Genomic DNA, 12,835 nt, shown 5'->3' with positions numbered 1-12,835 from the left:
GTATAGTATTTAATGCACTATACTAAACATTTTATGCAACAGCCATCTGATATTACAATTGAAATTTAGTTATTTCTACAACTTATTCAATATTAATATTCAATTTCCCCTATGTCCCATGTCTCTGAATATTATCAATTTTATATACACAATACAATCATCATTTTCTATATTGCTGGTCTAATTAGCAAATTTCATATTTGATTTCAAAAACTGATTAATAGAATAGTTATAAAACATACCTTAATTTAGAAGTAGTACATGAAATTTTCTTTCCTTCATAGTTTATAGTAGAATAGTGAGTGACCATTAAGCACATAGGCTTTCTGGTAGGTCCTTTGTGCCTCACTTGACATTACAAGACCCTTGAAAAGTCAGGTATTTCTACTAGAACCTTTTGACGTCATTAGGCAACCCATGAGGCTTGCCCAAGGGTTTGAACTGCACACGTGTGTGTTGGACATTCACTGTGAAGTGGTCTGCAGTTTCTTCCTCCTCCATGGACCAGCGGCACTACAGGTCGACTGTGATGCCTAGAGGGTGCATTAGCTTGTCTCATGCCAGCTGTCTTCCATCTCCGCCAAGCCTGCCTTGCAAACAGACCATTGACAGACTTGATAGCAGCACTTTTGGCTAACCCAACCCAAGAATGGGTTCTGGACCTATTGGCGGATATGTCGATCTCAATCTGGCAAATGAGTCCGCTCATTGTTGTCTGGGTAAACCTAACCATTCTTGCCGTTGTGGCTTGTATGGCAGCTCTGTTGTCTGAGCAGATTGATATTACTGTGTTTCTATGGCGTAGTTTGAGTATCGGGTGTTCACATCCCATCACAGTAAATATCTTGGCTTGGAAGATGGTAGCATGTTCCCCAAATAAGAAGAATTTTCTTATTTTGGGGTCTCCTCCGTATTTTTTTAACAAATAGTTGTTTGCAGTGAAAATAATCAAGAATCTTACACAGAATCTTAGTACTTGTATTGTAAAGTTCAAATTTTATTAATAAAAAATGTAATTTGACTAATTGTGAACTAAGGTCAAAGGATCAAATTTCAAAAGCCAGTAGAAGTGGCCAAAATGAATAGCCTATAGGTGGAAAATCTGTAAATCCGCCACTGTATGAGAGTGTTATTGTGGAAGTAGTGTATCCAGTATGAATAAAAGGGTTTTAGAAGTTCCAACTTACTCCCAGTTCTTGATTTAATATCGTTTGATTCAAATGCTAACAAAGTAACAGGAAAATGGGATACTCAAAGTAGGAATCTAATGTGGAAATGTTGAATTTACCAATTTAATTACAAACATAAAAAAGTTTATGGAAAAAATTTATATTGACCCACAGGTTTAACGCAATTTTTCAAAATCTTACCTCAGCATTTGCAGTTGCTGTTAGTGCAATGCAAGGAATATCAACGTTTTCTCTCAAATTTCCCAATTTTTGATATTGGGGCCTAAAATCATGCCCCCATTCACTCACACAATGTGCTTCATCCACGACTAGATAGGCCAATTTATTAAACCTATGCAGGTTTTCATATAAAGCCTTAAATAAAGGGTTTAATTTAAGAAATATAATAATCCATAGTAAATTACCATAAATGACAAGATATAAAAATATTGTGAAAGAAATGATTTATGAAAAATCAGCTTTTGAACTCACTTTAAATGTAGCAGTTGCTGCTTGTTCGGGTGTGACATATAATATCCTAATATTGGGAGAAGTTGATTTCAGATCAGCTATTATAGCAGCCCTTTGGGAAGACGATACTTTAGAGTTAATTGTAGCTGCTCTTATTTTTAAATTAGTAAGATGATCAATTTGATCCTAGAAAGTATGTAAACTTCAAACTCAAGTTCTTTACAAGTATATGAAATAGTTACTTTAATAAGCGCTAAAAGCGGTGAAAATACAATTGTAATTTTTTTATTATATAAAACTGCCGGTAATTGGTAACATAAAGATTTTCCAGATCCAGTAGGCATCGATACAAACACATCACGTTTTCCTAAAAGAAATATGCATGTAATTTTTTTAATTACTTATTCTCATCTTACTTTGGCAAATTTCTATCACGGCTTTTTTCTGGAGATTAGACTTGAATTTATCGAATTTGAAATGCTTTTTCAAACCATTAATAATTTCTTCCTCGTCCATCTCGATTTAATTACTTAGAGCCAATTATTTAAAAAGTATTATGAGAGGCAAAATATGGTAAACAAATAGCACATAACACCACTTTTTCTTCTTTTTTATAGATTATGTCAGTCAGATACCAGATTGGTGTCTATCAAGTTTGTGATTCACAAGTGGACAGTAGTGGATGTAATCGGTAGTGTGAAATTTACTTAATTTTTTGATGTTTTTAAAGATAAACAGGGACCTGTTTGTATTAATTAATATTATTATTATTAATTAGTTTGTATTAATTAATATCTCAGGGTGGCGAGCACAGTGCATTGCCGCGCAGAATTTTTATATTCTGGGTGGAGAATTTTTATATTCTGGGTGGCAATGCACTGTTATGGACAAACGTGGCGCTTACCATCAGACGAGCGATTTGTTCGTCTCGTCATCTATTCTCCTAAACTTTTTTGTTGTGTTTTTATTGCACTACCACTGAAGACGTGTAGTTCATCTTACGTCCTAAGCAGGACTGAGAGGTGATGAGACATTATAGCTCATTTGATCGTCTTCAAAAGTGCGCTTCTTTTGGGCCCTTCCATTTATTTAAAACTTCGATGGTACTAAGCACATGTTCAAAGACTTGTTTAGGATTTGGTCAGGGGAACGCGGAGGCATTTGGGGCCCCCCAAGATCGGAAGCACGGGGCGGCGGGTTGCCCCTTCCGCTCGCCTGTTAGTCCGCCTCTGCCTAGGACATATGATGAGAGGCGATCGATATGAGACAATAATAGAAGGGAATATCGAAGGAAAGCTGTCGATCGGCCATAGATATAATTCATGGCTCAAAGACTTGCGCAGGTGGCTCGGACAGACGTCTTCAGAGATTTTCAGAGCTGCGGTTTCTCATGCGACAATGGCTATTTGGATCGCCAACCTCCGTAGGGGAGAATTTTTTGGAAGCATTCCAAAAGATGACCGGCTTCAAGCTTTTAAGTTGCGGAAGTTTTGGTAACAAAAGTATCGTACATTAATGTACGTGGTGATGATTTTCAACGTTAATAATATAATCATTGACCTAAAAAGACTTGCAATTTTCTTGTATCTTCGTAAACTTCAAGTCCAAAACATCAAAAACAAGCGAAAGAATTTATCATCTAATTGCATTTACCTACTATCTACTCGAGTGGAAAGGACGCTATCATATCATATCATGATCTAGTTAACCAAGTCATAGTTTTCGAAAATTCTCACTTTTCACCAGTGTAATTAATACTTCGTTATGAGAAAACTTTTACTTTTATTCAAAATAAACAATTTCTCACAATAAATTACCACAATACTATTTACATTCTTCAGTTTTATCCAAACTCTTCTTATGTTCATTTCGAACTTTCTCGTTTTGTTCTTGTTTACTTCTGTACTTGTTAAATTGTTCCCATGGAAAACTTAGATCAAATTGTCTAAACTCTTGAGCTAATTCCAGCGGTTCGCAAACAACCCGTTTTTTTTCTTCATCGTATCTGACTTCAACGTAACCGCTAATTGGGAAATCTTTTCTGAAAGGATTTCCTTGGAATCCGTAGTCGGTAAGGATCCGTCTAAGATCTGGATGGTTTGCGAAAAATATTCCAAACATATCGTAGACCTCCCTCTCTGGCCAATTTGCACCTTTGTAGATACCTGACAAAAAACATGCAGTGAAATTCTAACAGAACCAAAAAAACGAATACTTATTTTCGGAGTAATTGTATATACGAGGATGTATTGAAAAATTCTTAGCGTACTATAGAACCAAACAACATATTCTTCTCTTAATTAGATACATTTATTACATCTCTAGACCTTTCAAAAAAAATGTTTTGCAAACCAGACCTCCACAGCTTTTATTACCTCCTCATTGAAAGAAAATTTACGACCTTTTAAACTAAACGATATTTTCGGGGACTGACACAGAAACTGGCCTTCACGATCGGTTATCATCTTCAATGGAAAATTTACCTCTTTTGAAGCTTGTGGTCCAATTTTTCACGGTCGCATACGAAGGACATTGATCACCAAGGGTATTAAGCATATCTTCATAATCTGCTTACCCCTTTGGTGGGCATCTTCTTTCTTTTAATTTATTGCGTAACTCTCGTTTACTTTTTTGGCGTCAAACTTTACACTGACACTTCTAATAAGTTATTGTTCGTTGCTATGGTAACGCAATATTTTGTTTATACATGGAACTGGTCTAAGCTAACTAGATATCAATACATCTTCGTATATACAAATGAAGAATTCCCTAAACTCTGTTAATAGTATTTGATCGATCTTTAGTCATTTATTTAGGAATTTAACGTGTTTTGTACGAAGGCGTTTGCGTTGTGTCATCATCACGTAAACATGGCTGCAGCCATTATTTTCTCACAAAGTGTTAATTGCGAATATATCGGTGACGGAGCAGAATGTATGAGTTGTAGTTGTGAAACTAACCATACTGCTTTTGATGACTGACTTGGAACGATGACTTCTACCTATTTTTAGTAGGTACTATAGTTGTACAATTGCCACTAGAAGTGACACTTTTAATGACAGCCAACAGTGTTAAAAGTGATTTTCATTACAGTGTTGTGAGTATTTCGATATTAAAATGCATTTTGGAATTTAATGTGATTCCAAATTCCCCTGTTTCGTTATTAAAAAAGGGCAGTTATAAAAAACGTATGATATTTGTATTGAAAGTGAGGTAATTATACACTTTCACGGTCACCTGGTTTTTTGGCTCTAGAAAATCGAAAAATGGATGGATTTTAATGATCTTGGTCTCAAAATGTTCCATTTTACGGCGGACTTATCAAAAAAAATACGAAAATTAAAAAAAATAAATATTTTTTACAGTTTCATGACTTTAAATGCAAAACAAATGACTTTCCATATATAATCCTTCGTAACTGTTTCTGACGTCGTGGAATCAAGTTCGTATATTTTTTTTCGAAATTTACATAAAAAAATGAATATGTTGAAAAAAAAAGTTTTTCTACTATTTAAGGTTTAAAACTATTCAAAACCGCAAATTCAGCCACTACCCCCGTGTTTTTCACAAATTCGTTGTAAAATGGAACATTTTGAGACCAAGATCATTAAAATCCATCCATTTTTCGATTTTCTAGAGCCAACCTAACCTAACCTAACCTAACCTAACCTAACCTAATCTAATCTAACCTAACCTAACCTAACCTAACCTAACCTAAACTAACCTAATCTAACCTAACCTAACCTAACCTAACCTAACCTAACCTAACTTAACCAAAAAACCAGGTGACCGCGAAAGTGTATAATTACCATAATTTTTTGTAAAGGATTATTTTGCAAAACCGTTTTTTTTACGATTTAAAACAGTAAAACTATGAGAAATTTTCATTCCAGCTATTTCTACTAATCTTTTTTATAAATCCGCCGCAAAATTGAACATTTTGAGACCAAGATCATTAAAATCCATCCATTTTTCGATTTTCTATAGCCAAAAAACCAGGTGACCGTGAAAGTGTATAATTACCGAAAGTGATTTTATTTTGTTCGTGAAATTGTTTTTCATTCACAAAATAAAACATTACATTTAAGACTCACATCATAAATAAATATTATGGCTAAATCGACGAGCAGGAGTTTTTTTGCCGAGATCGACAGTGCAAAAATGAACTCACTTTTAGTAAACCCGAGAAGTGTACAGGAAAGTGCTAAGGTCAGCCAGAACGGAGGCTCTTTTACAGCGATATTGAAAAGGAAATAGAAGCGACAAGACTTGTTGATATGACGTTCAGTTGAAAGGAACGTGAAACTATTATAAAAATGTAGAACTATCAAGTTCTTAGTAACACACGGTGAAAAAAACTAGGATTTGTCTTATTGAAAAAGCCTTACTTCAAAGCTAGCGACGTCCGGAAGATATTCCAATTCTGGATAGCGCCTACCAAGGGTATTTCAAAGGGATTATCAAGGACAGACAAGGTCTTCCTATTCTTATTAATTGTATGTAGCGCGTTCATCATTTTCATAGTATTGATTGATGCGGACACCCACGAGAATTTTCTATCTTTTCTGTATAATATAAAATAAAAATAACTCTTTACCGTCTGCGCAAATTTCATTCAATGGATGTTATTGTCGACTTATACCTACTATTTTTTAGAAAAAGTAAAAAGAGTAAACATGTGAAAGCGAATAGTGGGTGAAAATTATCTCCAAACCATGTGACAGGCATTGACAACACCTATCTACACTATATGTGAGAAGCTACTTATTGTATTAGATTTCCAACTTTAATCCGAAATATGACTTCGGTTGCAAAATGAAAAGGAAGTACCTACAAGACCCGACGAGATCGTCTCGTTGGTGACTACTCAAAAATAAGAGAGAGGCTTAGCCTACCAAAATGGCATGGAGGATTTTTTAAACAGGGAAGTAATGTTTACGCGGCTTCGGGAACCAAATAGGGAAGGCTACCAATGCGAATATTTCTAACTGACCTCTTATTTTGTTAGTTCTTTATCTGGTCTCCATACTCGTTTTCATAGTTAGTCACAAAACATTTACATAATATCCACCTTAAGAAATTTTAAATACTACAAACTAAATACGAGATTATAATCTTATTTACTCTCAAACGCCATAATGGAAAAAATTTGACAAGTCATTTGAAGTGCTAATATAGTTGGTCCATATCTTACGAGGAGATTTTCCACGTACGACAACCATGTATGAATAATATTTAGATTGAAGTTCGGAGAAGCTTCACAAAAGATGGTGATGCTCAGTGTTTGGTGGGATTGGGAGAAGATTGGTGATCATGAACTCCTCACATCTGATCAAACCATTAATTCGACTATTCACTGCCAACAATTTATAGAATTGACGTAGGTGATCTATAAAAATGGGTGGTTTTCATCTCGACAACGTTATACTGCAAGTATATCTAGTGACTCATCCAAAATTGAAAAAAAATTGTTAGGAAACTTTGTACGAATAAATGAAAATAAATAAATAAAACTCAGAAATGTTTCCACTATGATTTTACAAGAAAAATGGCATAATTTAAATTGATAAAATTGCTTAAAAAATCATGAGAAGAACTTTCTCCTCATTCTAATATATCCAATCACTGGTATAGTTGAAAGCTCTAAATTAGCTATAACTCTAATAATATGGCTTTCTAGTTGGTTACAGTCTTACTTAATTTAGAGCAAAGCATGTACCGGTAACAGATTCCAGAGGGGTCAGTTCGTCGGTATACGTCTTGACTCTACATCTTGCATTATATCGAAATGATAATAAATTATAAATAACTTCAAATCTGTAGACTCTGCTTGGAACATCGATTGCAGTTACATCCATCAAAGCCTCAAATTGACTATTATGATGATCTTTTAGAAATTGCATAACGCAAAGTATTCCATCAGGAACGACAAGAAGCTCTAGTTCGTCTGTAAAAGTAAGGGTTGTATCAACATAACATTCACGAATAAAAGAATTACGGATACAAAAAATGCAAGGTAATTATACACTTGTTAATTGCGAATATATCGGTGACGGAGCAGAATGTATGAGTTGTAGTTGTGAAACTAACCATACTGCTTTTGATGACTGACTTGGAACGATGACTTCTACCTATTTTTAGTAGGTACTATAGTTGTACAATTGCCACTAGAAGTGACACTTTTAATGACAGCCAACAGTGTTAAAAGTGATTTTCATTACAGTGTTGTGAGTATTTCGATATTAAAATGCATTTTGGAATTTAATGTGATTCCAAATTCCCCTGTTTCGTTATTAAAAAAGGGCAGTTATAAAAAACGTATGATATTTGTATTGAAAGTGAGGTAATTATACACTTTCACGGTCACCTGGTTTTTTGGCTCTAGAAAATCGAAAAATGGATGAATTTTAATGATCTTGGTCTCAAAATGTTCCATTTTACGGCGGACTTATCAAAAAAAATACGAAAATTAAAAAAAATAAATATTTTTTACAGTTTCATGACTTTAAATGCAAAACAAATGACTTTCTACATATAATCCTTCGTAACTGTGTCTGACATCGTGGAATCAAGTTCGTATATTTTTTTCGCAATTTACATAAAAAAATGAATATTTTGAAAAAAAAAATCTCAAAAATGTTAATTTTTTTGAATAATTGTGAGTTGTGGGATTTTGTTAATAATAAATTGAAATATATTGACAATGAGTTGCAACAATTGTGAATTGAATACATTTGAAGCACTTACAATATACCTAACCAAAATTATAAAATTTATCTATTTTTCGATTTTTAATGGTCCAAAAACTATTAACATTGAAGAACATAGTACGAAACTATTCACGAAAATTGATTGTTTTTCATCGATTTCATTTTAAGCTATAAAAACTGAAAAACTCATTCTTTTTGGATTTTTTTTTAAATTGTTTATTAATTTATGTAGAATACAAAAAAATATATAAGAACTTTATCTGATAATGAGATAATTTTTTGTAAAGGATTATTTTGCAAAACCGTTTTTTTCACGATTTAAAACAGTAAAACTATGAGAAATTTTTATTCCAGCTATTTCTACTAATTTTTTTTTTTAAATCCGCCGTAAAATGGAACATTTTGAGACCAAGATCATTAAAATCCATCCATTTTTCGATTTTCTAGAGCCAAAAAACCAGGTCACCGTGAAAGTGTATAATTACCAAATGCAATTTTTTCTTCTTGTCAATAAATATTTCTGTGACCTAATGTAACTACGAAATATCTTAAACTTATAGACATTTTTCTATATCATGGATACGGATAATTTACCCGTACATGTTTTTTAAGCCCGAAAGAAAATATTTTGTATTAGAAAAATCAAATCAAGATATTAACGTTTAAAAATGAATTCGGGTATATAGCCTTGATGAAGTGCATTGTTGAGATCCAATTTTGCTACTTCGTCATAAAACTTCTCACGTGGCCTTGCTGAACATGATCTATCAAACAGTTCAAAACTTTGGTGACAAATTGATAAGTTAATTTCTCTAAAGCAATTTGTAAAAATTTTTTCCTACGCCCATGTCTGTAAATGTCAAAAATCGCACTGTCAACATTCCTTGTAAATGACATGTACGTAATGAGATCTCTCATAACATACACGTGCGTTTGGAGAAGAAAACTTAATTAATTTACAATCAAATTTTTAATTACTTAACCCTTTATTTGGTCTAATTACACAAATTTAGTCAATTAAAAAACATAAAAACTTCTAGCATTAGCGAGATATATTTATGATTAAAAGAGTGATGCTCCTAAATGTAGGCAGCACATTATACAATTTCTCTAAAAATAGGATACGTTTTCTTAAGTAGCATGCTATGAAAATAAATGCCATGTCATTTATATTGTCAATTTCTTCAACAAAATATGATTGTATCCGAATATTTCCTCAACTTTATCTACGAATATGTCTGATAGTAGTGAAAGTGATGAAATTATAAGAGCTCCATCGGAGATTTTAGAAAAAGCTCAAGCTGCAAAATTACCATACTTGTGTATGTTGAAGAAATATCAAAAAATATGAAGCCATCTTCTCTATGGGCCATTTATTCGATGCTAAGAACTACAGTAAACATTAATGATAACATTAACATAGCAAATTATATCTTCGTCTTCTGATGTACCGAGCAGTACTACAATTATAAATAAGCGTTCATCACCATTAAATAATAAGGCACAATCAATTTACAATAATTATTCAATTGTTATTAACAACTACTATAATAAAGTTTAAATAATTGCGATGTTTTTTATTTAATGGAAAAAAATGATTGGGCGTAGAAAAAGTATAGTACGTTACACGAATTGTAAGCTCATTACGCACTCATGAAATTTATACACGCGCCTCTGCACTACTTAATATCTAACCTAACCTAACCTAACATCATCTTGTTGAATTCACTTCTTCCCAGGACCAATGTCATCCAAATTTTCATAATATCATTGATCATGACGCGGTAGTGATCTCCATTGAACGAAACACAAGTTCCCGCTTCATATTTGAAGAAAATCATGCCACCAGCGTGTAAATCTTACCAAACAGTGAGTTTTTCTTGATGTAATAGAGTTTATAAAGTCTGTTGTGGATTAATGTCACTTCATATGCGGTAATGCACCAGCACAATTTTGTGATAAAACATCAGTTTCATCACAATAGTTTTTAATTACATATGATGATCATGTGAATTCAATTTTCGTACCAGTTGGATTTTATACGGATGTAGTAGTGATGCCACTGTCACTATTTCATTGATTATTAGCCAATCGAAGAGTTCATAATTAGTTAAGGGTTCCTTTAATCTTGGTAACTGGCATTGTCCGCAACTATTCCAAAATTAGTCGCCTATTAATCGATTGGCTTAAATATTTCGCAAAAAAAATATTTTCAGCGTTGTAGTTTCTCAATGACTTTAAAACAAATTATGGCAAAACTGTCAACAGATCCTTCATCTACTCCACTAATTCAATGATAATCTATAGGCGCAAATCTTAGTGTCGAGAATGACGAAGAGGTAACATAAATTACAAGTTCAATAACTTCTTAAAACTTCTCGTTCATTGGTAAGTAGTTCAGAGTGAGAGCAGATACGTCGAGAAGCGTTTTCGTAGTAGGATTGCGGCAAAATTTAAACCAATGTGTACTAACTTCAATATATTTCCGAGCTTTCCAATACTAATGTATTCATAGTCTGGGAATTAATTAGTTAAGACTTCCGGTGTGCTCAATTTTGTAATATATTTTAAAAAACAGTAGATTGATCAACTTCAAAATCCAATATTCAAATTGACGCTTGATAGAAATATTAGCGTATTAGTTTCAATATTTTCGTATTTCTAAAGTTATTTTTGATAAAAGGCAATTTTTATAAAAATTAAAAAGCGATCTATCCATTGTAACCATATTTTTTTTCAGAATTAAGCTCTCTTAGCATTTCAAACTTCTTGATCCTATTATTTGTATACATTTAATTTTTTAATTTTTAAGATTTTATTTCAATTAGAGTTACAATATCAAGGGTAGAAATGATATTTTTTCTCATGAAATGAAGGGATTCAATTTCATTTTCTTTATAACTCCCTTATTTTATGTATTACAAAGTATTATAAAGTCTCATTTGAATGGTTTTTAAAGTTCTTTTAAAAAGAATCAATGATTTTTTTCGTAAAATTGACTGTTTTCTACTTTTTCAATATTCAATATTTCAAATTCTTCGGTTCACTAAATAAGTTCCACCTTTAATAAATCATAATTTGGTTTGTGTAAGGTCCATAACAAAAAAAAATACATTGTGTTCATTTTTTTAAAGTAAATTTAAGCTCCTTACAGTTTTTTCGATAAAATAAAAGTTTTTGAGTTATTTGTGAAAAATCTATTAGAAGTATGCTTTTTTTTTAATAAAAATTCAAAATTTCTATAACGAATTAGTCAAAAAGTATTGATTTTTTGAAAAAATCTCTTTAAAATAATATATATAAATTTTTTTGATTTCTTATTTCTTAGACCTTTCTGAATGTTCTTGATTTTAGGTCTCTTCTGTTTCAAAATTAGTTTTTTTAATGATTTTTAAAAGATTGATAAAAAATTGACATTTCGACTAATGTTAAGTCTTTATCAAAATATTGGTAGGTGAATTATTCAACTGGTCGAATTTATTGAGTTACTTATCAAATTATTCCGGCTGCGAAGTATTAAAAATTTTCTATAGATAGATAATAGAAGATGTTGTATCACTTTAGTTTATTATTACTTAAATTATGTAATTATCATTGTTTTAGTTCTCTCTAGCAGCCCTTGAGTAATTCAGTCGTCAGGGAGGCGGCAGACATTGTCAGATAATGTAGGACAACGTTATATCAATATGTAAAAAAATCACTTCGAATATTTTTGACAGAATTGATATAAACATTATCATGTAAATCAAATTTTATATACCTGTATGCGTAATTTGAACTTTCTCTACATACTTTGGGAGACACTCGAAAACATATGATCCAAAAATTTTCAGTTGGTCTCTTCGGGAAATCGTCTCAAATTTCGGCTTAGGTTTACCTCCAACACAAATCCTCATAGGACTGTATGATCTATTCCAATATGATTGTTTCAGTATTAGAGGCAAAATTTTTGAAAATAGTTTTGTATACATTTTTTAACAAGTTACGTTGACACAAATAGACGTACATAAATATGTCAAACTTAAAATCCAATGGTTATCAGAGATAGCGAAATAGATTATTGTGGTATGAATAAACTGAAAGAGCGCTCAAACTCGAACACTGTCGTTAAAACGAGCGTCGCTGTATAGTGGTGCGAGTTATTGAACAAGAAATGGCAAATCGTGCGAATTATAAGGTTTGCTGTGTTGAAATATATGAAAATAATTGGTGGAATGATGAATGTCGACGGACCATAAAAGCAAAAAACACAAGACCCCTTAAAATCTAACAAGTTTCAAGATCTCTAGAGCTAAGGCTAGGTATACACTTAAAAAGAAGGGAATCATGAAAGACATTCGCACGAAATATAAATAGCTCAACAAATATTAGTACAATTTGGAAAAAAGATTAGCAAATATGCAGTTACAAATCATATCGGAAAATTGCGGCATTAGAAGATGACGGACAAATTATTAGTAACCTTAAATAAATAGCTGATTTACT

The 12,835-nt window shown here is 32.3% G+C and overlaps 2 protein-coding genes across 2 annotated transcripts in view; both read right to left on the bottom strand.

Annotated features, from left to right (window-relative positions):
- LOC130446954 (ATP-dependent DNA helicase Q5-like) overlaps positions 1–2,314 on the bottom strand; it is a 28,970-nt gene extending 26,656 nt beyond the window's left edge. The window contains exons 1-4 of the mRNA XM_056783514.1: positions 2,057–2,314; positions 1,883–2,007; positions 1,662–1,826; positions 1,371–1,544 (exon numbers count right to left, since the gene is read on the bottom strand). Of these exons, the coding sequence (XP_056639492.1) occupies positions 1,371–1,544; positions 1,662–1,826; positions 1,883–2,007; positions 2,057–2,156 (564 nt within the window). The 5' untranslated portion in view covers positions 2,157–2,314. The remainder of the gene's footprint in view (positions 1–1,370; positions 1,545–1,661; positions 1,827–1,882; positions 2,008–2,056) is intronic.
- A 1,150-nt stretch (positions 2,315–3,464) lies between these two features.
- Positions 3,465–12,246, bottom strand: LOC130447122 (NADH dehydrogenase [ubiquinone] iron-sulfur protein 3, mitochondrial-like). The gene is made up of 3 exons (XM_056783778.1): positions 12,111–12,246; positions 7,360–7,587; positions 3,465–3,805 (listed from the first exon to the last, which is right to left on the bottom strand). The coding sequence occupies exons 1-3, from the start codon at positions 12,244–12,246 to the stop codon at positions 3,465–3,467; spliced, it is 705 nt and encodes a 234-aa protein (XP_056639756.1).
- Positions 12,247–12,835: the final 589 nt, after the last annotated feature.

The sequence above is a fragment of the Diorhabda sublineata genome, chromosome 7 (assembly GCF_026230105.1).
Source record: "Diorhabda sublineata isolate icDioSubl1.1 chromosome 7, icDioSubl1.1, whole genome shotgun sequence".
In the NCBI taxonomy this organism is placed as follows: Eukaryota; Metazoa; Arthropoda; class Insecta; order Coleoptera; family Chrysomelidae; genus Diorhabda; species Diorhabda sublineata.
The sequence above is the reverse complement of the archived record's forward strand: the minus strand, read 5'-3'. Positions and strand labels throughout refer to the sequence as shown.

Coding starts and splice junctions, on each gene's coding strand:
- LOC130447122 (XM_056783778.1), bottom strand. CDS start 12,246: ATGAGGATTTGTGTTGGAGGTAAACCTAAGCCGAAATTTGAGACGATT. Junction 7,588..12,110: donor AGTTCAAATTACGCATACAG/GTATATAAAATT, acceptor TTACTTTTACAG/ACGAACTAGAGCTTCTTGTC. Junction 3,806..7,359: donor CCCTCTGGAATCTGTTACCG/GTACATGCTTTG, acceptor GTTTTTTGTCAG/GTATCTACAAAGGTGCAAAT.